At 41.9% G+C, this 24,362-nt stretch overlaps 2 protein-coding genes across 3 annotated transcripts in view; both read left to right on the forward strand.

Annotated features, from left to right (window-relative positions):
- The window catches only part of ANXA4 (annexin A4), a 163,990-nt gene extending 150,099 nt beyond the window's left edge, over window positions 1–13,891 (forward strand). For both annotated transcript variants that reach the window (XM_045446349.1, XM_045446348.1), the window contains 5 exons: window positions 4,319–4,412; window positions 8,397–8,492; window positions 9,025–9,083; window positions 10,299–10,421; window positions 12,819–13,891. In XM_045446349.1, the coding sequence (XP_045302305.1) occupies window positions 4,319–4,412; window positions 8,397–8,492; window positions 9,025–9,083; window positions 10,299–10,421; window positions 12,819–12,878 (432 nt within the window). In that variant the 3' untranslated portion in view covers window positions 12,879–13,891. The remainder of the gene's footprint in view (window positions 1–4,318; window positions 4,413–8,396; window positions 8,493–9,024; window positions 9,084–10,298; window positions 10,422–12,818) is intronic.
- A 4,370-nt stretch (window positions 13,892–18,261) lies between these two features.
- GMCL1 (germ cell-less 1, spermatogenesis associated) overlaps window positions 18,262–24,362 on the forward strand; it is a 37,900-nt gene continuing 31,799 nt past the window's right edge. Inside the window, exon 1 of the mRNA XM_045446351.1 lies at window positions 18,262–18,792. Coding sequence (XP_045302307.1) covers window positions 18,533–18,792 — 260 coding nt within the window. The 5' untranslated portion in view covers window positions 18,262–18,532. The remainder of the gene's footprint in view (window positions 18,793–24,362) is intronic.

Raw genomic sequence — 24,362 nt, forward strand, 5'->3', positions numbered from 1 at the left:
GTGAGGAATTTAAGACCAATGCCCACTGATATTTCAGCTCTTGTAGGATAAGACAGTAGGAAAACCTTGTCAGCCTTTGCTGTGGCTTGTATCAGCAGCAGGGGGAGTGGTTGCAACCACTAGGTATTATAGCTGGATTTTGAGGAAAGTAAATGAGTTTGAGATGAGAAGAATGATCAGGGCAGGTGGAATCAGGTCATGGTAACTTACAAAAGGTAGAAATCTTAAAATTTAAAAAGGCTGTTATCCAACGAGTCCAATTTCATCTGTTCTTGGGATGAAACTGGCACTGAAGGACATCATAGGGAGTGCTCAAAATTCCTACTTTAAAAAGAAACTCATGGGGCGCCTGGGTGGCGCAGTCGGTTAAGCGTCCGACTTCAGCCAGGTCACGATCTCGCGGTCCGGGAGTTCGAGCCCCGCGTCGGGCTCTGGGCTGATGGCTCAGAGCCTGGAGCCTGTTTCCGATTCTGTGTCTCCCTCTCTCTCTGCCCCTCCCCCGTTCATGCTCTGTCTCTCTCTGTCCCAAAAATAAATAAACGTTGAAAAAAAAAATTTAAAAAAAAAAAAAAAAAAGAAACTCATGGGGCGCCTGGGTGGCTCAGTCGGTTGGGCAGCCGACTTCAGCTCAGGTCACGATCTCGCGGTCCGTGAGTTTGAGCCCCGCATCGGGCTCTGTGCTGACAGCTCGGAGCCCGGAGCCTGTTTCAGATTCTGTGTCTCCCTCTTTCTCTGACCCTCCCCCGTTCATGCTCTGTCTCTCTCTGTCTCAAAAATAAATAAGCGTTAAAAAAAATTAAAGTGGCGCCTGGGTGGCGCAGTCGGTTAAGCGTCCGACTTCAGCCAGGTCACGATCTCGCGGTCCGTGAGTTCGAGCCCCGCGTCGGGCTCTGGGCTGGTGGCTCAGAGCCTGGAGCCTGTTTCCGATTCTGTGTCTCCTCTCTCTCTGCCCCTCCCCCGTTCATGCTCTGTCTCTCTCTGTCCCAAAAATAAATAAAAACGTTGAAAAAAAAATTAAAAAAAAAAAATAAAAAGAAACTCATGATATATTAAAACTACCCTAGGGGCGCCTGGGTGGCTCAGTCAGTCAAGTGTCCGGCTTCGGCTCAGATGGTGATCTCAAGATTCGTGAGTTTGAGCCCCACGTCAGGCTCTGTGCTGACAGCTCAGAGCCTGGAGCCTGCTTCAGATTCTGTGTCTCCCTCTCTCTCTGCCCCTCCCCTGCTTGGGCTTGGTCTCTCTTTCTCTCTCAAAAATAAACATAAAAAAGTGTTTAAACTACAGTAAAAATGCCCTTCAGAGCTTTGGCTGGATGACACATTTTGGTTCTCTTCTCCTGAAAAACAAACCAGCAAATCTAAAAAAGGGAAAATCTGCATCAACACTGGAAACTATGGAGGAGGGCCATTAAAATGCCAGATGGGCAGCAAACCTGGGCCAAGGATGCAGGAAGGACATTTCTGCCACAGAAAAGAGGCCAATGCCCCCAACCTCAAAGCACAGTGGCTTTGTGCGAACAGGAAGAAATTCCTCAGGGAACTCCTGTGTCTCAGCAGCCCTCCGTGGACTAGCAACTGGTGCTCCTGCTGGAACTCCATCCATATAAAAAGTGAGGAGCTCCGAGAAGAATCCCCTCACCTTGTTCTGGAGGAAAAGAACAGATCTGGATAGACTGCTCATCACTTAAAAATGAAAAAGCGTGACAGTCAGCAAACCCTCAGCTCAGACACTATGTGGCCTGTGAACAAACAGAAGCAGCAAGGGAGGCAAACAGGGCCACACTGTCAGGAAGAGGCAGATTTCACATGGCTTTGGACCCTAAAATACACAAGAGAAAAACAGGTTTCAATGAAACAAGAGCTAAATAAAAAGGTAGTGAGAAAAGAACAGAGATGAAAACGGAGCCAGATGAAGGGCAAGAAAAGATAAAGGAGCTAGATGAGCCGACAAGAAGTGATCTTAGACGAAACAGGAAAATCTGAATTTTAAAGCTTATTACTTTATTACTTAGATGAACTCTTCGTGCCCTCTGAGCTTTAAAATTCCATGGTTCTGTGAATTGACTCTAAAGCAGTGAGGAAATTAGACAAAGAAGTGAAAGAATAGATGAGTAGATGGAGGGAAGCCCAATGAGTGACAAAAATGTGTCAGTTAAGGGCATTTTGAGAAACTTAACAAGCCAGCTGCTGATTTATAAACAGTAGGGTTTTAAATTAAAAAAATATAAAAAAATTTTTAATAAATGTTTATTTTTGAGAGAGAGAGAGACAAGAGTGTGAGCAGGGAGAGGCAGAGAGAGAGGGAGACACAGAATCTGAAGCAGGCTCCAGGCTCTGAGCTGTCAGCACAGAGTCCGACGGAGGGCTTGAACCCACGAGCTGTGAGATCACGACCTGAGCCGAAGTCAGACACTTAACGGACTGAGCCACCCAGGTGCTCCAAAAACATTTTTAAAATAAAACACACATAACATAAAATTTGCCATCTTACCCATTTTTTTTTTAATTTTTTTTTTCAACGTTTATTTATTTTTGGGACAGAGAGAGACAGAGCATGAACGGGGGAGGGGCAGAGAGAGAGGGAGACACAGAATCGGAAACAGGCTCCAGGCTCTGAGCCATCAGCCCAGAGCCTGACGCGGGGCTCGAACTCACGGACCGCGAGATCGTGACCTGGCTGAAGTCGGACGCTTAACCGACTGCGCCACCCAGGCGCCCCATCTTACCCATTTTTAAGTTCAGTAATGTTAACTATGTGCATATTCCTGTGCAAACAATCTCCAGAGCTTTCTCACCTTGCAAAACTGAAACTCTGTACCATTAAACAACTCCTCATTTCCCCCTCCTCCCAGCCAGTGACAACCACTCTCTGGCTTTCTGTTTCTATGAGTTTGACTAGACACCTCATACAAGGTAATCGCACAGTACTTGTGTTTGTGTAACTGGCTTATTTCACTTAGCATAATGTCCTCAGGGTTCATCCAGGTTGTAGCATGTGCCAGAATTTCCTTCCTTTTTAAGGCTGGATCATATTCCAATGTTTGTATAGCCCACATTTTGTTTATCCATTCATCTGTCGATGGACAGTTGAGTTGCTTCTAACTTTTGGCTGTTGTGAACAATGCTCTGTGAATATGGATATACAGATATTTCTGTAAGATCTGCTTTCCATTCTTTTGGCTATATACTCAGAAGTAGTATTGTTGGATCATATGGTAATTCCATTTTTAATTTCTTGAAGCATAGCCATACTGTTTTCTGTAGAGGCTGCGTTATTCTACGTTCTCATCAACAGTGCACAGGGTTCCAGTTTCTCGACATCCTCGCCAACAGTTGCTATTTTCCTGTTGTTTTTTTAAAATAGCAGTGAGGTAATGGGGCGCCTGGGTGGCGCAGTCGGTTAAGCGTCCGACTTCAGCCAGGTCACGATCTCGCGGTCCGTGAGTTCGAGCCCCGCGTCGGGCTCTGGGCTGATGGCTCAGAGCCTGGAGCCTGTTTCCGATTCTGTGTCTCCCTCTCTCTCTGCCCCTCCCCCGTTCATGCTCTGTCTCTCTCTGTCCCAAAAATAAATAAACGTTGAAAAAAAAATTAAAAAAATAAAATAAAATAGCAGTGAGGTAATATGAATAGTAGTTTTGATTTATCAGTAATATAGTTAAAGTGGCCAGAGTCAAATTCTCATAGTCCTACCTGTTTGGAATATAAACAATTGCTAATGGGGTCCTGGTTCTACTGTGACACCTTGTGTAGCCTTCGGCAAATCACAGATCATTCTACAGTAGTGTTGTCCAGTAGAATTTTCTGCGATGCTGAAAATGTTCTACATTGGCACTGTCTCGTATGGGTGTCCACTGGCTAATTTTAATTAACTAAAATTAAGTGAAATTTAAAAGTCAGCTCCTCAGCCAGAGTAGCCACAAATGGCCACAGAGCACCTGAAATGTGGCTAGTCTGACTGAGGAGTTGACTTGTAAATTTTCATGAATGAAAATGTAAGTAGTCACATATGGTTAGTGACTTCTGTATGGTAAGCCTAGTCTAGGGCATTCCTTTCAGCTCTGATGATAGAACCATGTAGTCTGTATATAAGGAGCTGCTGCTGGTGCTTGCCCTCTCAAGGAGATAGTAAAAGGTCCTATTAGTCATATACCTAAGGAAAAGTCTCGAGTCATTGTTTGCCACTCACCAACACCACTTCCACCCTCATCACCAACAAAATAAAACGCAGCCAGCTCAGCTCTTTGAAGTTCTGGAAATATTTATATATTTCCTGGCACCTTCTCTGTGATGTTTTAAACTTGTGCTTTGTTTGGCTTCAGGACCTGTATGAGGCTGGAGAGAAGAAATGGGGGACAGATGAGGTGAAATTTCTAACTGTTCTCTGTTCCCGGAACCGCAATCATCTGTTGCATGGTAAGGCACTTGCCTCATCTTCCAAAGAAACTGTTTGAAAGACAGTGAAAACTATATTGTCCATAATTAATCTAGAACCTTTTCCCCTTTACTTGGTGCAAAGAACTGATTGCACTGAACTGTCTTAGATCTCTTACCTTGGAAATGTAGGAGTGCAACAGTGTGCATGAGAGCCAATTTCTGAAATATTAATGATGAATAATTAGTGGATATACAATGTATTCATAGGGGTTTGGCATTCCTGTTTGTAGGAAACCAACGTTCGCGGTCAGTCCTTTTTCTAAAGCAGCCCCATTTAATTTAAAAAAATTTTTTTTAAGTTTACTTATTTATTTTGAGAGAGAGAGAGAGAATGAGTGGGGTAGGAGCAGAGAGAGGGGGAGAGAGAACTCCAAGAAGGCTCTGCACTATGAGTGCTCGAACTCACGAACTGCAAGATCATGATCTGAGCCGAGATCATGAGTCGGACACTAAACGGACTGAGCCACCCAGGCACCTGCCCCATTTAAGTTTACTTACATAAGAAAAAATCTTCAGTACATCAGTGAGTAATGAAGTAGAATTGTTGGTTGATATTTATTCCTATTTAATATCCAAGTTGTAAAGCTAATAGAAATGATTTCTTTAGGGAGTATGTGGCATAATAGTGGATAGTTTCACATTTTATTTCCTATGTGTAATGTTTTTAATTTGCTTCTGGTAATGCTAGTCTTTGTAATGTGCTTTTAAACTTCTTTGGGAAAAAAATTGTGGAACATTTGTCGTCAGGTTTATTTTCTTGTAAACAGCAATAAGGATTAAATAGGATATTTCATCTTTTATATAAGCTCTTTAGGTCTTTATGTTGCAGTACAATTTTATAAACCCAACGTGCTGTATAATCACACACAATTTACAAAACCTATGGGAAATTTGAGGATGAGTTCGCTAAATTGAAAACATAAAGTAATTGAAAATTACAACACATTTGGAAGTTGCAGTGATTTCAGATATTCCACAGTGCTTAAAAATAGGTAATTACACCTATTAATAAATGTCACGGGCTACCATCAGATGCACCGACTTCTGACTCAGCTCCTAATTTCTTCCCCTTGCCAGATTACTAATTACATAAATCTCCACCTGGTGGTATTTCCCAAGAACTGCAGGTCTGCTAAAGACCATGCAAATACCTTTGTAACAATTTTCACTTCTCAGCACAATTGTCAGGAAGTTATAAAATATCTGCTTGGGGGCGCCTGGGTGGCGCAGTCGGTTAGGCGTCCGACTTCAGCCAGGTCACAATCTCGCGGTCCGTGAGTTCGAGCCCCGCGTCAGGCTTTGGGCTGATGGCTCAGAGCCTGGAGCCTGTTTCCGATTCTGTGTCTCCCTCTCTCTCTGCCCCTCCCCCGTTCATGCTCTGTCTCTCTCTGTCCCAAAAATGAATAAAAACGTTGAAAAAAAAAAATATCTGCTTGTAAACGACTGGAAGAAAATCTAAGCACTATTTGGATAAAGAAAACTTCATAATTTTCTTAGCAACAAACAATAATAGTGAGGATTCAAATAACTAGGGTTTTATTAATTATCTTCCCAGTGCAGTGCTAAGCATATGATAAGCATTGTTTGTTGCAATATCCCATTGGAGCAGCCATTATTTCCCCCATTTTACAGTGGAGAAAACTGGGACTTTGAAAATGTGTCAATGAGATCTTTTGATTCCAAGCAATAGACACTGACTCCAACTTAAGTAAGAAGAAGAAATAATACAGAATGGGACAAGAGGGAAATGGAAAAAACTGGTGGCTCATAGAATCGAAGGAAGAGCTGAACAATTCCAGGAAGAACAGAAATCAAGGCAGTTCTGGGGATCACAGTGGAAGGGAGTCACATATTTTACTTGTAAGGCAGAGTTTCTCAGTCTGGTCTTCGTTGAAAATGCTGGTTCTTGAACCCCTACTTCAGACTGGCTGATTTAGAATCCCTGAAAGTGACATCCAGGACGTTTCCCAGGTTCCCCAGTTAATTCTTCTGTTCTCTGAGGTTAAAGCTGACTCAGTGCTTTTGGCCATTCCCATTATCTGCTCATTTATAAAACCCCCAGGAGGGGGAAAGCCTGGGTGGCTCAGTCAGGCATCAGACTCTTGATTTCAGCTTAGGCCATGATCTCATGGTTGTGAGATCGAGCCCCACATCCCACTCCATGCTGGATGTGGAGCCTACTTAAGACTCTATCTTTTTCTCTCTCTTTAAAAATTAATTAGTCAATTAATTAATTAAATTAAAAAAATCCCCAGGAGGGTAAGACTGGCTGTGGTCCGATGAACTGCCCACTGATTTGGTAGAGCTTATGGTGTATTTTGGGGGGCAGGGGTGTCTGTGGGTTGACAGCCCTGTGAAAATCACACTGATGGGGCCTGGGGCAATACCCCAAAGAGAGCAATGTTAAGAAGAAAAAACAGATATCCACTCTAAGAAGGCTCCAGAAGGAGACAGCGAGAGGAAAATAGGTTCATCGCATTTGAAAATACTTGGCAAAAAGTGAAAGAAAAACTAATTATGTTACAGTCTATTAAAAGAGGCAACCATTTGTGTCAAATGTGACTCAGTATTCAAAGGGTTGACTTACTCTAGTTTTAAGCCAAAAGGAACACACAGGTGATTGCCAAGGCCAGAATTACAAAAAGACATGTTCTGCTCATTAAGAGAACAATGAGAAAAGAAAGCACATCTCTCTAGATGGTATGTTCATTTTATGTGTGAGAAAACAGGGTCCCAAATAAGGGAAAGGACTCACCTGATCTCCTCTGAGAGTCACAACATTCCTTCATCCTCCCCTCGCACCCATTCCACTTGCCTGTGCCTCCTGGGTTCTCACTGACACTGCTAATTACTTTCTTCCTGAGGTATGCCAAAGAATAAATAGTGACTGCTTTGGATTCTGTGTCTCACTCTGTCTCACACTCTGTCTCTGTCTCTCAAAAATGAATAAACGTTAAGAAAAAATTTTTTTTCGGGGCACCTGTGTGGTTCAGTCGCTTAAGCATCTGGCTTTGGCTCAGGTCATGATCCCACGGTTTGTGGGTTTGAGCCCCACGTCAGGCTCTGTGCTGACAGCTCAGAACCTGCAGCCTGCTTCAGATTCTGTGTCTCCCTCTCTTTCTGCCCATCCCCCACTTGTGTTCTGTCTCTCTCAAAAACAAACATTAAAAAAATTTTTTTAATTAAAATAAAAAATGGGGGTGTCTCAAATGTCCATTGATGGATGGATGGATAAAGAAGATGTGGTATACATATACAATGAAGTATTACTCGGCAATCAAAAAGAATGAAATCTGGCCATTTGCAACTACGTGGATGGAACTGGAGGGTATTATGCTAAGTGAAATTAGTCAGAGAAAGACAAATGTCATATGACTTCACTCATGAACACTTTAAGATACAAAACAGATGAACATAAGGGAAGGGAAGCAAACAGGGAGGGGGGCAAAAACATAAGAGATTCTTAAATATGGAGAACAAACAGAGGGTTACTGGAGGAGTTATGGGAAGGGGGATGGGCTAAAAGGGTAAGGGGCATTAAGGAATCTATTCCTGAAATCATTGTTGCACTATATGCTAACTAACTTGGATATAAATTATAAAATTAAATTAAATTAAAATTTTAAAAAATACTTGTAAAAAAAAAATGGGGGCACCTGGGTGGCTCAGTCAGTTGAATGTCCAACTTCAGCTCAGGTCATGATCTCCCGGTCCATGAGTGCCAGCCCCACATCAGGCTCTGTCATGACACCTCAGAGCCTGGGGCCTGCTTTGGATTCTGTGTCTCCCTTTTCCTCTGCCTCTCCCCCACTCACACTCTGTCTCTGTCTCTCAAATATGAATAAATGTTAAAAAAAATTTTTTTAAATAAGCAGTGATCTCTAGAATGCTCATTCTCTCCATAAATTTCAGTTTCCTCTATTCTTTTTATTATTTATAATTCCATTTTGTTATTGTTTGTAGTGTTTGATGAATACAAAAGGATATCACAGAAGGATATTGAGCAGAGTATTAAATCTGAAACATCTGGTAGCTTTGAAGATGCTCTGCTGGCCATAGGTAAGTTGGTAGAGGGTGGGAAGTAGAGAAACAAATGTTTACCGACTTTTCTCCTTACTAGTTTGTTGTCATGGGGATATAGGTGTTTTCAGGGATTTTAAAAAAAGTTTCAGTCCCTCATAATGGGACGCAGAATTTTAGACAAGAAGTATTATATATGATCTGATCATTATTATATTATGTAGCTTTATATATTTTATATCCTCTGTGCCTTTATATCTGAATATACTGGAGAGTTAATCCTGTATTAGCTGCCTCTTGTAAGTCTATGGATGGTTAGAACTAATAACTGTTTCATATGGTAGACATAGTAATCATTTTGAAACTATATGCTGCCTTTTGCTTTAATTGCCTTTATTAATTATTTCTCCATGGTCTATGTTCATAAAACATAGACATTGGCTAAAATTCTTCTGACAAAGCAATCAAGAGAATACTACTTCATACCTTGTAGAAACAGAGGGAACAATTGTCACTTTTTTCTCATAGCTTTTATAATTTTTTTATTTCTTTTTTTTTTATCTCTTAACAGTAAAGTGCATGAGGAACAAATCTGCATATTTTGCTGAAAGGCTTTATAAATCTATGAAGGTAAATGGCTCATTTTTAGCATCTGAATGACTCCAACATGTCTTATGTCCACCTTCATGTTTACTTCTGTTTCCCATACAAATTAACCAAAATCAGCTTGAGATACTCAGTTCAACTCATCAAATACTTCACCGAGTGCCTGCTAATGATAATACTAGGTAATACTTATTGAGTACTTATAACATGTGATCACCATTCCTAATGCTGTATACATATGGATTAATTTTATCCCTACAACAGCTCTAAGGGGAAAGTCCTATTATTAACCCCCATTTTACAGATGAGAAAACTGAGACATAGGGAGGATGTGCAGTTTGTCCAAGGTCCTCAGTGAGGAAGTAATGGAGCAAGGATGCAAATATTGGCAGTTTGGCTTCAGAGCCCAAGCCCCTAACCATGCATCATACTCTGTGCAGAGACTGCTGGCTGGGAACCGTGAGAGGTACAGGAGAGATTGGGAGGTAGGAAGGGGAAGACACATGTGTGCAAAATACCAGTAAGAACAAAATAGAATATAAGACAGTAGTTGAGGATCCAAATATATAGGAACACAGAAAGAAGAGTATCTTCCAGTATTTGTTTAGGGGGTGAAGATCAGATAAGAATATTTAAAGAAGTTGATATATTTCAGCAGGACCTTAAAGGAAATTTTACAGGGGCACCTGGGTATCTCAGTCAGCTGAGCGTCCGGCTTCGGCTCAGGTATGATCTCACAGTTTTGTGAGTTCAAGTGCTGCATTGGGCTCTACACTGACACTTCAGAGCCTGGAGCCTGTGTCACATTCTGTGTGTATCTCTCGGCCTCTTCCCCACTTGTGCAGGCCCTCGCTCTCTCAAAAGTAAGCAAGTAAACGTTAAAAAAATAGATAAAGGGAGTTTTACGTTGGAGGATTTCATCTGGTAGGAAGGATGGTAAGGCTGGGGAAGGAAGGATGACGTTCAGTGGGGAGGAATCATTGCAGGTGAGGCAGGCAGTCTGAGAACAGCAGAGTACGTGTCTCGAATGGCAGAGAGTAGTCTCCTCTGGTCAGAACACAGAGTGTTGGAAAGGTAGGTTGTGGAAAGCCCTGAACACCATGGTGAGGAACAGTATTCCACAGGCTTCTACAGGCTTTCTGGTGCAAAAGACGTCATCAGGAGAGCCATGCATAGGCTTGCCTTGATAGGCTAAAGAAGAGCACTGAGAACCAGCATGGATCTTGTTTTCTTCCTTAGGGCTTGGGCACCGATGATGACACCCTTATCAGAGTTATGGTTTCTCGAGCAGAGATTGATATGATGGACATCCGGGAAAACTTCAAGAGGCTTTATGGGAAGTCTCTGTATTCCTTCATCAAGGTAGGTCATGAGAGCCCGGCCTTGGCCCAGGGGAAAGCTCTGAGAAAAGAAATGGGGTTCTGACCTAGGTATTCAGACACTTCTTATCTGTTCCCTGGCAGATAGCACCACTTTTAAAGATCTTACTCTAATTCAGGAATTTCCAGTTTCTTTCCTTTCACACAGATGTTTAAATCTCTGCCAGGTTAGAAGCTGGAAATGTTTGCCTTCTAAATATAGTAATTATGTTGACCCCGGACAGAGAAAGAGTATATTGTAATGAATACTTTTAAAAGTGTCATTTCCTTGCCTGCCTGCTTACAGTGGAAGATAAGCAACAAAGTCAGTCATCCAGAACCCTACCCAGGGCCAGCTAAGATCTACAGTGGGAAAGCCTGTTAGTTACCCTGGATTTCTGCCTTTGTTTACCTGGCAGCAGACTTCCCGGAGTCCTAACTGGGCATGAGAATGACAAGAAATGATTCACATCCAGGGGCGCCTGGGTGTCTCAGTCGGTTAAGTGTCTCACTTCGGCTCAGGTCATGATCTCACAGTTCGAACCCCATATTGGGGGCTTCAGGCTGACCGTGGGGAGTCTGCTTGGGATTCTCTGTCTCCCTCTCTCTGTGCCCCTCCCCTGCTCGCGCGCTCTCTCTCTTTCAAAAGTAAATCTTTTTTTAAGAAAGCAAAAATGACAAAAGTAAGAAAAATGTAAGTTATACTTATAAGGAACAACTAGAATACAGTGACATGTAAGCAGCTGTAAAAAAGAGGCCAGGGAAAAGAACATTATGCTATAAGGAAAAAGGGATTATGCTATAAGGAAAAAGAATTTAAGGAGAAAACACATTAAATAGGAAAAAACTGATCACTTTATATTAATAAAGGCAACTATTCACAACAAAGATTAAGTCATGAAACTTTTAAGTGCCAAATAAGTGTTGCATTCAAATCTATAAATAAGAAATTTGAAGCTCCAAAAGAAGACATTGATGGAAAAATATGCCAGATAGAATTTAACACATCCTTATTCTTTGGCAGGTTGATGAGACAAAACATAAAGAAAGATATATTAAGATTTAATTTAAGAGATACATATTAAACTTTGAATCCAATAGACAGAGATTCCCTCTTTTCTAGTGCTCATGAAGCACAAACAAAAATTGATCTAATAATTAGACCATAAAACATTATATGTAGAAATTATAGCACCTTTCTGGAAGGCTGTTTTGCAACATGTACCAAAAGGCTTAAGAAAATGCACAATCATGGGGGCACCTGGGTGGCTCAGTCAGTTGAGTACCCGGCGGCTTTGGCTCAGGTCGTGATCTTGTGGTTCCTGGGTTTGAGCTCCACATCGGGCTCTGTGCTGATATGACAGAGCTTGGAGCCTGCTTCGGATTCTGTGTCTCCCTCTCTCTCTGCCCCTTCCCCACTTGCATTCTGTCTCCATCTCTCTCTCTCTCTCTCTCTCTCTCTCTTTCTCTCTCTCTCTCTCTCTCTCTCTCTCAAAAATAAACATTAAAAAAAATGTTCTTTAAGAAAAGGCACCATCATTAATCTGGTAATTCTCATTTTATGAAAATCTATCCTGAGTAAATCATCAAGAAAATGCACAAAAATTTAACTGCAATTGCTTATTATAACAGTATTTATAATAGTGAAAAATTAGAAAAGATAGAAATATCTAACAGTGGGGGAGGGTAAGCAAATTATTTTACCTATATAAAACGGAATACTATTTAACCATTAAAGAATGATGTTGTAGAAGAACATTTAATAAATTAAAATAGGGAAATAATCTCTATTATGTAAAAAAGCAGAATACAGAATACTATACCCCCTCACATAGGAATCCATACACATAGAAAAAGGTCTGGAAGGATATTGCACACACCAAAATACTAAGAATATCTCTAGATGGTGGAATTAGGGTTTTTATGTTCTTTTATGTCTTTATTTCCTATATCGAACAGGTATTACTTTTGCAATAAAAAAATAACAAGTGTTTTTTTTTTTTTTTAAATACCTCTCTGGGCGCCTGGGTGGCGCAGTCGGTTAAGCGTCCGACTTCAGCCAGATCACGATCTCACGGTCCGTGAGTTTGAGCCCCGCGTCAGGCTCTGGGCTGATGGCTCAGAGCCTGGAGCCTGTTTCCGATTCTGTGTCTCCCTCTCTCTCTGCCCCTCCCCCGTTCGTGCTCTGTCTCTCTCTGTCCCAAAAATAAATAAACGTTGAAAAAAAAATTTTTTTTAATAAAAATAAAAATAAATAAAAATTAAAAAAAAATAAAATAAAAAATACCTCTCTGAGAAAAAGCCAGAGAAGACTGAAAAAGTTAACATGGTTGATTCTGAGCTGTGTATTCCTTTTGAAAACCCGCTCATCAGATTGTTCCTTTGCTTCCCTTGCCCCCAGGGTGACACATCTGGAGACTACAGGAAAGTACTGCTCATTCTCTGTGGAGGAGACGATTAAAATAAAATCCAGGAAGGATAGGAGGATTCCCAACACTTTGAATTTTTTTTTCACTTCATTTTTCCACACTGCTATTAGTATTATCTCAGAATGCTTATTTCCAATTAAACGCCTACAGATGCTCCTTAGGGTATAGACTGTATTATTATTCATCTATAATTACTCATTATGATGCTTTAAAGCTGTACTTGCATTTCAAAGCTTACACAACTTGAAAGGAGATTTTAAATTAGAAATAAAAATGTACTCCATGGTTTTAACAGATTTCTTCCTTGTTTGTGTTTCACAGATTGGAATGTATTAAATTTATTTCATGGTTTTGGTGAAAAACTATTAAAGCAGAAGACTCAAAGACTGCTGTAAAATCACTTTGCTTCCCTAATTCTGTTTTCAAAGTGGCTAGTAATTTCTTTATTTGAAATTGTGAGCATGTAGTTCTTAAGAATATCAGTCCGATTAGCTGTTTTACATGGTCATACTTTGAAAACATCCACTAATCTCCTTTGTTTAGATTTTGTCTATACTGTTAGTTGATCTCTACAAAAGTTTGCATGGGAGACTTCCTTTCTCACATCTTATATTAAGATTACTTACTCTCTCCAGGTTGAAGTATACCAAAATCACCAACTCGTCTGAGCAAATTAAATTCTAAGTGTGGTTATACAGGTCATATATGTCTGGTTAGCAAACATAAATGCTGAACATTCCACAATATTATGGTTAATGTCTTAATCCAGCTGGAAGATGAATGGAAAAAAACTAAGTGTCCAACCAGGTATTATACTGATGATGGTGTAATGTTCTGAATTTACTTTTATTTACAGGATTTTTTTTGTGCTAAAAGTAATTTTTTAAATATTTTTTCAATTTTGTTGATTTGTAGTAATTTACACTTGCACTGTGCCTTTCAACTCTAGAATTATTCTGAAGTTGTACTTGATTTTATTCAAAGGTTCAGTTTATATATGACGTGGAAAAATAATTTTAATAAAACATGGTGTCTTTAAAATGTCTTTAAAATATTCTTTCTCTAATTGACGTTTCCACTTCGGAGATTTTTCACCCTGGCTCTGAAAGAAGATATCTTTAAAAAACTTGTGTTAGTCAGTTTCTGTTAGAAACTACAACCTAAAGAAGACATCCAGATGGCCAACAGGCACATGAAAAGATGCTCAACGTCACTCCTCATCAGGGAAATACAAATCAAAACCACACTCAGATATCACCTCACGCCAGTCAGAGTGGCCAAAATGAACAAATCAGGAGACTATAGATGCTGGAGAGGATGTGGAGAAATGGGAACCCTCTTGCACTGTTGGTGGGAATGCAAATTGGTGCAGCCACTCTGGAAAACAGTGTGGAGGTTCCTCAGAAAATTAAAAATAGACCTACCCTATGACCCAGCAGTAGCACTGCTAGGAATTTACCCAAGGGATACAGGAGTACTGATGCATAGGGGCACTTGTACCCCAGTGTTTATAGCAGCACTCTCAACAATAGCCAAATTATGGAAAGAGCCTAAATGTCCATCAACTGATGAATGGATAAAGAAATTGTGGTTTATATACACAATGGAGTACTATGTGGCAATGAGAAAGAATGAAATATGGTCCTTTGTAGCAACATGGATGGAACTGGAGAGTGTGATGCTAAGTGAAATAAGCCATACAGAGAAAGACAGATACCATATGTTTTCACTCTTATGTGGATCCTGAGAAACTTAACAGAAACCCATGGGGGAAGGGAAGGAAAAAAAAAAAAAAAAGAGGTTAGAGTGGGAGAGAGTCAAAGCATAAGAGACCCTTAAAAACTGAGAACAAACTGAGGGTTGATGGGGGGTGGGAGGGAGGGGAGGGTAGCTGATGGGTATTGAGGAGGGCACCTTTTGGGATGAGCACTGGGTGTTGTATGGAAACCAATTTGACAATAAATTTCATATATTGAAAAAAAAAAAAAAAAAGAAACTACAACACTTGATTTCTGCTCGGTCATGATTTAATGGTTCATGTATTCAAGCCCTGCATGGGGCTCTGAGCTGAGTATGGGGCCTGCTTGGAATTCTCTCCCTCCCTCTCTGCCCATCTCCCCCCCCCCCCCAATAAATAAACATTTTTTAAAAAGAAACTACAACATTAAGAAAAAATAACATATTTAATCTTATGTGCAGTCACTGCTATAAAACTAATGTTTACATATACCAAACACTACTTAATAATATAAAATAATGTATTTAATTTATTCTCTGGAAATAAGTGATTCTCTCTTATAAGTGGAACATTTGTATTAAATAAGACTACTTGCCTTCTGGGGCACCTGGGTGGCTCAGTCAGTTAAGCATCTGACTTTATCTCAGGTCATGATTTCATGGTTTGTGAGTTCAAGCCCCACATCAGGCTCTGTGCTGACAGCTCAGAGCCTGGAGTCTGCTTTGGATTCTGTGTCTTCCGCTCTCCCTGCCCCACCCCAGCTTGCACTCGCTGTCTCTCCCTCAAAAATAAACATTAAAAAAATTAAGAAAAAGAATAGTTGCCTTCTTTTTTCCTTCTATAATATCTATTGTATTTTGATAGATGAAATACAAAGATTTTTTTTCAATTTGTTTTTACTTGCCCATTATGAGTGCTTGAGCTAATGGTGAAGGCTATTTGTACAAATACTTAGTCATTCCAATTAATTACAGGAAATAGTACTGCTGCTTTGATATGTACCTAGAAGAGTATAGAATCTCCAACTTTATTTGGCTTTGGAAGCATTACAAAATTTTAATAGTTTTAGCTTTAAATTATATATGATTTAACCAAATTTTTTAAAACAAATTGCATATGGTGACTGGATATTAACATTTGTTGACTGGAAGCAGGATAAAGCCACCTTGGAGGAATGTTTGTTTGTTGTGAAGAACAAGCATGACTTTGGAATATAATTATGAGGCAACTTTGTTCTTCTGTCCCATTGTTTATTTACATTTATTCATGAGTCTACTTCTCCTGTCATTAGATGAAAATTCTGATAGTGCTGGAACTTTTCTGGTCACCCTTAGGTTTTAAAAAGTCCTACTGTGCAGTCCCTTATGGTCATTTTAGTAATTAATATGTCCAGTCAAAATTCCAAACTTGATTTATAATTGAGGCTTCTTCAGTTCTGGCCTATTGTTCAGCTCTGGACTATTGCCAGCAGGAGTAAGGAATATGGTGGGTTTCTCTTCTTTCTCCACTTTGGTTTCCTTCCCCACACCCATCCCTCCACCACAGCCCAAACTTAGCCAAAAGAGTAAAGGGGAGCAGGAAAGTTCTTACCCGACGGTTCTTGCTGTGGTGATAGAGAATCAGTACTGTGAAACACCGGCAGATATTTGTTTATTTTATTTTTTTTTTTTGAGACAGAGAGAGACAGAGCATGAACGGGGGAGGGGCAGAGAGAGAGGGAGACACAGAATCGGAAGCAGGCTCCAGGCTCTGAGCCATCAGCCCAGAGCCCGACGCGGGGCTCGAACTTGCGGACCGCGAGATTGTGACCTGAGCCGAAGTCGACGCTCAACCGACCGAGCCACCCAGGCGCCCCAGCGGCAGATATTTAAAGCTGAATCTTAGGGACATTCTCCTGGGTGCATTTATCAATTCCTTTCTCAGCCCCTAGGAATCTGATAATACTTTCAGGTTCTTTGCTGAAGTCAGTTTGACCTTCCACCCAGGCCTCTGGGACAGAATCTAAGATGATCCCATGCTGGCTCTCTTATGGTGGCCCACACTTGCTCTATGGGAAACACGTGCGCGCACATCCCTTGTGCTGACAAATTCTAGGCATGAAGACTGATCCCCTTGCTGCCACCATTGTCTGCTCCCCCCACCTCCTGCCCCCCCCCCCCCCCCCCAGATTGCCTCAGCCAGCTTCTCCTGATTCAAATTTCTCAGGCATGAGTCAGACACCAGTCCACTCAGGTCCCCAAACTACATGTGGTGCTGATGAGAGTATAAATTGGTTTAATCATTCCAGAACACTTGGCAATAGCTAATAGAGGTGGAAAGTTCCCAGGAAATCTACTTCTAGGAATCTATTTGGTGAATCTTTGTACATGGGTGTTCATTGCTACTCTATAAGAACATTAAAGTAGAAACAATCTAACTCCCTCAAAAGATAAACAAATTGTGGATTAGTGACACAATGAGCAATGAAAATTAACTGGAGATTAACTGGATAAGTCTTAAAAGTAAAATTTTGAGAAAGAAGAAAGGTGCAGAATGATAGGTACAATATGATTCCATTTAATTACATGCCTAAATGTGCTAAAGAACATACAGTGCTTATGGGTATATGTTTAAGAACATGCATGGGAAAACGATAAACACTATTCTCAGGATAGTGGTCACCACAGTGGACGGAGAGACAGAGATGGACAGGGAGCTTCTATCTATAGTGTCCTATTGAAGAGAATGAATCAAAGCTATTTTATTTTTTTTTTTTAACGTTTATTTATTTTTGAGACAGAGAGAGACAGAGCATGAACAGGGGAGGGGCAGAGAGAGAGGAGACACAGAATCTGAAACAGGCTCCGGGCTCTGAGCTGTCAGCACAGAGCCTGACGCCGGGCTCCAACTCACGGACCGCGAGATCATAACCTGAGCTGAAGTCGGACGCTTAACCCACCGAGCCATCCAGGCGCCCCAAAGCTATTTTAATTTTAAATTATCATACGTGTGGTGGGACCATAGGTGTTTACCGTATTACTCTGAGTAATTCATTGTAAACACTTTATTTAAAAAGTAGCAGAATGGTGTCAGGGAGTGAAAGCTGGCTGTCCAAGGCAGACAGCTGTAAATTTTGCTCCGGCCTCCAGAAGGCACTGTAAGCCCTGCCAGTACTGGTACAGACCCTACTCAGACGTTTCACTGCAGCTAGAAGGGAAGCTGGGAAGTGCAGGGAACCTTTGCCATACCCGTCTAGGGCGGCAGAAGGCCGATATTTAAGAAACACAAAGGCCTAACGAAACTCCACATAGTAGGTCCTCCTCCCCGAGGAAGCCTTGCCAAATGCCCGCAAGGCGTGATCCCAGCTAGTGGTGAGCTCCTCTAAGGAAGAGCCCAAACAGCACCATCTTTTTTACCCCTACTTAGCACAGAGCCTACTAGGTATCCGGAACTCAAGGAACTTTTGCAGAAACAATCAATGAGCTGGAACTCCCGGTCGGGCTAATACAAAGGGGTGTGTGAAGTAACGCTAAAATCCAGATTGGCCCCAAATCTCTTGGTAGCGCGACACCCAAGCGGAGAGCAGGCCGCTAGCCGCCTACGCGCCGACAAGCTTCCCGGCTCCAACCCCCTTTACCTTTCAGCGCAGGCCCCACCCACCACGCACACCCGCCTTCCCCCGCCCCTTCCGGAGGCTCGCCGCGCGCACGCGCCTTCCGGTCCGCGCTTTGTTGCGATAGCGAGGGGGCGAGGTTCTGCGGTCCCGGCGCGCCGCGCGGCTGGACGCGGCGGGCGGGGCGGAGGATGGAGGCGGTAGCGTCCGCTGCGACGGTTGGGGCTGCGCGTGAGAAGGTGGCCGTGTAGGCACCTGGGCTGGGTGGAGGCGGGCGGCGGCCGGGCCATGGCGGGAGACCGCCTCCGCTAGGCTCCCTGAGGTGCGCTCCCTGAAGTCCTGGGGAGCCGTGGTCCATGGGCTCCCTGAGCAGCCGAGTGCTACGCCACCCGGGGCGAGCCCGAGCCCAGCAGGAGCCGGGTTCTGGGGCGGGGGGCTCGACCCGCAGGCCGGAGTCTGGCGGCGACGCTGCGGGCCACGGCTTCTATTACTGCCCAGGCAGCCGCAAGCGCAAGAGGAGCAGTGGGGCCTTCTGCTACTGTCACCCCGACTCCGAGACAGACGAGGATGAGGAGGAAGGGGACGAGCAGCAGCGACTCTTCAACACCCCGCGCAGGTACGTGGAGGGACGCGCCCGCACCTGTTGGGCAGCTCCAGGGCCCCGCCTGGGGACAAGCCCGGCGCCGGGTGCGCTTGGGGGTGCGGCGCTCCCCAGCGGGTGAGGAGCGGACGTGCCCTTGACCGGGAAACGTGGGAGCCAGCCTGATGCGGGGCGGATGGGGAGCGCCTCGGGAGGCGCCTGGTGTTCTGGATTATAAACCACAGACGCTGCCCGAGTGGTGTTACAGCCCCAAGATGAGACTGGCAAACGCCAAGACAGAGCTCACGCCTCATTAAACCTTAGGCTCCAAAGGCTGGCTGGCCTTCCGTAATACACCTTTGCCCTCCTCTCTGAGTGGGTGGCAGGAGAAGTTGTTTTGCATCCGGTTACCTTAAGGGGCACGTCCATCAGTGTAACGGGAAGTTAGTACACACACGAGAGTTCTCTTTAACTGTAAAGGTGAAATTTATCAGCAGTGTACATTTGTTCCTTATTGGGAACAAAGTTAGATCCTCTAGTACTTGAACGTTGACCGTGGATATGTGTAAGTCATTGCTGCAGCTTGCTTAACCTTTTTTCAAAGAGTTGAAACACAGGATGTTTACTTGTGAATTAGAAAATTAGAACGTAGTTTATGCATAGAATACGTTTCCACATAAAGCAATCTGATTGCCTTTTTTTTTTTTATTTTTTTATTTTTTTTATTTTTTAGAGGGAGAGAGAGAGACAGAGTGTGACTGCGGGAGGGTCAGAGAGAGAGGGAGACACAGAATCTGAAACAGGCTCCAGGCTCTGAGCTGTCAGCACAGAGCCCGACGCGGGGCTCGAACTCACGGACCTTGAGATCATGACCTGAGCCGAAGTCGGCCGCTCAACCGACTGAGCCACCCAGGCGCCCCATTGCCTCTTTTTTTTTTTTTTTTTTTTTAAGATCAGTGGGATAAATGCAGTATTTTAAATGAAACTTCAAAAAAAAAGATTGAAAAACTTTGCTACACAAATGTAGCATATTTATTGTGAAATGAAAGTATCATGGATAGCCTCTGTTAATAGTGTGTTATCTAAAAATCTTTCATAGAGTTTTATGTATGAATGCTTGTTGTTTATTTACAGAAATGAACACCACCCACCCCCACCCCTGTCAAATTCTTCAGTTACCTTTTTGGAGAGTCACTATAGTATAAAGAGCTCAGATTCTGAGCTTAATAGCCTTTTTTCCTCTTAAGTAAAATGGAGAAATTAATACTTGCCTTTTTTTTAAGTTTGTTTATTTTTTGTTTATTTGTTTACATATTTAGAGAGTGTGAGCAAGAGGGGGATGGGGGGCAGAGAGAGGGGGAGAGAGAATCCCAAGCAGGCTCAGTGCTGTCAGCACAGAGTCTGAGGTGGAGCTTGAACTCACAAACCATGAGATCATAACCTGAGCCCAAACCAAGAGTCAGATGCTTAACCAACTGAGCCACCCAGGCACCCCAATACTTGCCTTTTAGGGTCCATATAATGCACAGTGCCTGGTATTGAAGTGCTCTGTAAATATTATGTCTCCTTGATAAATGGACCTCCTTTAACATTACAAAATGTCTCTCTTTATCCCTGGTAATATTTCCACTACTACTTTCCACTACTACTGGGTGTTTAAAATGTATATCTTGGGGCGCCTGGGTGGCGCAGTCGGTTAAGCGTCTGACTTCAGCCAGGTCACGATCTCGCGGTCCGTGAGTTCGAGCCCCGCATCAGGCTCTGGGCTGATGGCTCAGAGCCTGGAGCCTGTTTCCGATTCTGTGTCTCCCTCTCTCTCTGCCCCTCCCCCGTTCATGCTCTGTCTCTCTCTGTCCCAAAAATAAATAAACGTTGAAAAAAAAAATTAAAAAAAAAATGTATATCTTTTCCATTGTTTTCTTTTTTACCTGTATCTTTATATTTAAAATAGGTATCTTGTAGAAAGCATATAGTTGGGTCTAGCATCTTTTTTAATCCATTAGGATAATCTCTGTCTTTTAATTAGTATTTAGACCACTTGCATTTAATGTCATTGAAATATATATATCAGGATCCATTCAAAAGAGAAATCATGCAGCAATTTGAAAAAGGAAAATGTAATATAACCATTAACAAGGAAAGGGGAATTAATTACTGAAGGTAAACTACTAAGGTAAAGAGATTTCTAAAAATGTATAGGAATAGAAGATAGAGGGAGCAGTTCACCACTTCTCAGACTGAGAACATCCAAGGAAGGAACAAATTTTGAATAGAGTCATCTTTCCCAGAGTGAGATTCAGATATTGGAGGAGGTAAGGCTGTAGCCCACTAGATGGTAGAGAAGCTGAGATGTGGTAGGCTAAGGCTGGTAAGCAGGCAGCTGCTCACTGGGATGCCAACAAATTTGCTTAGAGTCTGTCTGGCCCACAAAGCTGAAAATATTTACTGTCCAGACCTTTACATAAAAGGTTTGCCAACCCCTGAACTACATGAGTGGACTAGAATGGAAAGTCTTTAAAGCAAACCTTTATTAGAAAATACATGCAGAATTTAGGGGTGCTTAGATGGTTGAGCATCCAACTCTTCATTTCAGCTCAGGTCATGATCTCACGGTTTGAGGGTTCGAGCTTTGAGTTGGGCTCTGAGCTGACAATGTGGAACCTGCTTGAGATTCTCTCTCCCTCTCTCTGTCTCTGGCCCTTGTGTCAACATGGTCACATGGTCGGTCTCTCTCTCTCTCTCTCAAAATAAATAAATTTTAAAAAATTAATTAAAAAGAAAAGAAAATACATCCAGAATTTAGTGTGTTTTATATCAGTGGGAGAGGCCTGGCTATTCAGCCCAGTGTGGTTGAAGTGTGTAAAAAGATACTAAGACCTGGAAATTTGTGTGTTGACACTAATTATGCTCCCTGAGGTTGTTCTGCGCACTCTCCCACCTCAACCAGCTACTCCATGAAAAGTTTTGGCTACCAAGCCCACCTTCCATTTCATTCATACCTTTTGACAATTGCATATTTTACTTTTACATTAACATGACTGTTGAAACTCAGCTGTTCTGCAACCAGATCTTGGTTGTTTGCTGTGCCTTGGTTGTAAAATTTGAAACCTAGTAAACAGTATTTGTTATTATAACTATGTAAATATTGTTCACTACAAAGTCAAGTAGTGTGCTAGGATTATAAACCATACTTCCTGGATCCAGTGTCACAACGCTTTGTTTTTCTATTGGAGAAATTTTCTAACCTTGTAGTTAAATGGAATCTTTTTTCTACATTCCATCAAGTTTTCAAAGTCAGACCCTGTTTTCATTTTTATCTTTTTATGATAGTTGGTTTGTTGTTGTTTTTGTATTGCTTTTTAATTTTCCTAGAATTTCTAACTGCCCCCCACCACCATTGACAAAAGAATAATATCCCTTCATTATATATTCACGTTTTCCTATCTTTGTAAACACGCTTGCATGGTGTCCTCCTCTAAACCCAAGACCCCCCTCTTGGGTCCCTTCATCCTCCTGTTCCATTCTGGAACCATTGCTTTCTGGGTCTGTGCTTATCCTGGGGCTTACTTTCATCCCATCTCTAGGATTGGATCTACTGTTTTCTGTAGCTTGTATCTTTTTCTTTCTCACCCATTTTGGAGAACTGTATCCTCATGTATTTTACTCAGAAGGGATGCAAAAGGAGGTAATTTGTGCTTATCTGAATGTAAATTTAGCCTCTAACTTTATTCATCCTTTGAGTATGGAAATCTAATCTAAAATAACTTCATATCCTTTATGATATTACTTCATTGTTTTCTCGCCTACAGTGTTGATGAGAAGTATGATGCTGGTCTAACTCTCTTTTTAGGTGGCCTTTTTTTTTCCTCTGGAAATTTTGGAATTTTTTCATCGGTGTTTTGGAATTTAACTAGAATGTGCTTAAGTATGGGTTTTTTAATGGCCTCAGTACTTGGTTGATTCTTACAATCTGGAGACTAGTTTGGAAAAATTTCCTTCCATTAATTTCTCCATAATTTCCTTTTTCCTGTTATCTTTGTTTTCTCTTTCTTGGACTCCTCTTAAACCAGATTTTGGATTTCTTGGATTGTACCTCTTTCTCTTTTCTTTTTGTCCTTTCTAGGTCTTTTTTGCTTTATGTTCTAGGAAATTTCCTTAACTTTCTCAGTATCCTCTCTTTTGGCTTATTAATTTTAGCAACCATGTTTTTAATCTCGAAGAGCTCTTTTCTTTCTTGTTTCCTTTATCATAGTATCCTGTTGTTTTATAAATGTAATAATCTCAGATATCTATATCTAGATGTGCTAATTTTAGAGCGTTTTAAGTTCTCTTTTCCCTGAATTAATGTATTTCCTCTGGGTTTGTCTTTTTAATGGTCTCCAGATTCTCCTCATGTTGGGTGATCCTTGGTATTTAGAATGAGTAACATGTGCGTGCGTGCGTGCGTGCGTGCGTGCGTGTGTGTGTGTGTTTTGAGTAAATTAAACTAAGCCTTCCCTTTAAGTAGAAAGACTGATTACTAAATTGGATATGAGTGGGGCATGCTTCATTTTAGAGCAGAAATTCCCAAATTTTTTTTGTTCACAGCACCCTTAGAGTCTCAGTAGTTTTTTAAATGGTACTTCTGGTCCTAAAGAAATATCTCATAGTTAGTATGACTATGATAGTAGTAGGTAACATGGTATCTCAAAGATCTTGCTGTGTTTCCTTCAAATATAAAATATTCCACACACTTCCCTGAGTTTGGTGTGGTGCTCTAGGTGCTTTAACACATAGTTTGGGGACCATGATTCAGGGTGAATGGGTTAAGAGCTAACAGGCTACAGATTCCCCAAATGTCAGAATAAGGATTGCTTTGTGTGGGGTGCCACCACCTATACTAAAGTCTCAGCTTCTCCTGGTAGATTTGTCCTCTCTCTCCTTTCTAGAAGAGCATTGGAATCTTTATGCCTGAGTTGTCTGTGCTCTGGTTATCTGTACTCTGTGTTCATACATTGTGGAGGAGGCCATTAAAGGAACACATTTCCCCACTTTGTGCCTTACTTCTGCCTTTTATTACCCCTGAGATCTCTCCTAACCCACACACACTTCTGAAGGGCAGATGGCCTTCAGCCTTCATCCTAGACCTTCAGAATGTATTCTGGTCTCTTATCAGATGATAAACCCACGCTTCCTTTTTGCTACTGTGGGCTTATTCCTTTCTGTACTTTTAATGCAATCTGGGGATGGTGCTATCAGGAACTAGAAACTATATTGTCTCATTTGTTTCTCATAGTAACCCAATACAGTGCTTACTATTAATATTCTCTTTGCATCTGGAGTAACTGAGCTGTGGTGGAGCTGGGACTCAAACCCAAGCCTCTACTACCAAAGCATGTGCTGTTTTTACTGTCTGTTGGGAAGACATGTCAAATACATTGGTTCAAGACATCATCTGAAACAGTTACTTCATTTTTAAAAAGACTAAAAATTTTGGGGTGCCTGGGTGACTCAGCTGGTTAAGTGTCCAACTTCCGCTCAGGTCATGGTCTCGCGGTTCAAGCCCCACATCGGGCTCTGTGCTGACAGCTCAGAGCCTGGAGCCTGCTTTGGATTCTGTGTCTCCC

The sequence above is a fragment of the Leopardus geoffroyi genome, chromosome A3 (genome assembly GCF_018350155.1).
Source record: "Leopardus geoffroyi isolate Oge1 chromosome A3, O.geoffroyi_Oge1_pat1.0, whole genome shotgun sequence".
NCBI lineage: Eukaryota > Metazoa > Chordata > Mammalia > Carnivora > Felidae > Leopardus > Leopardus geoffroyi.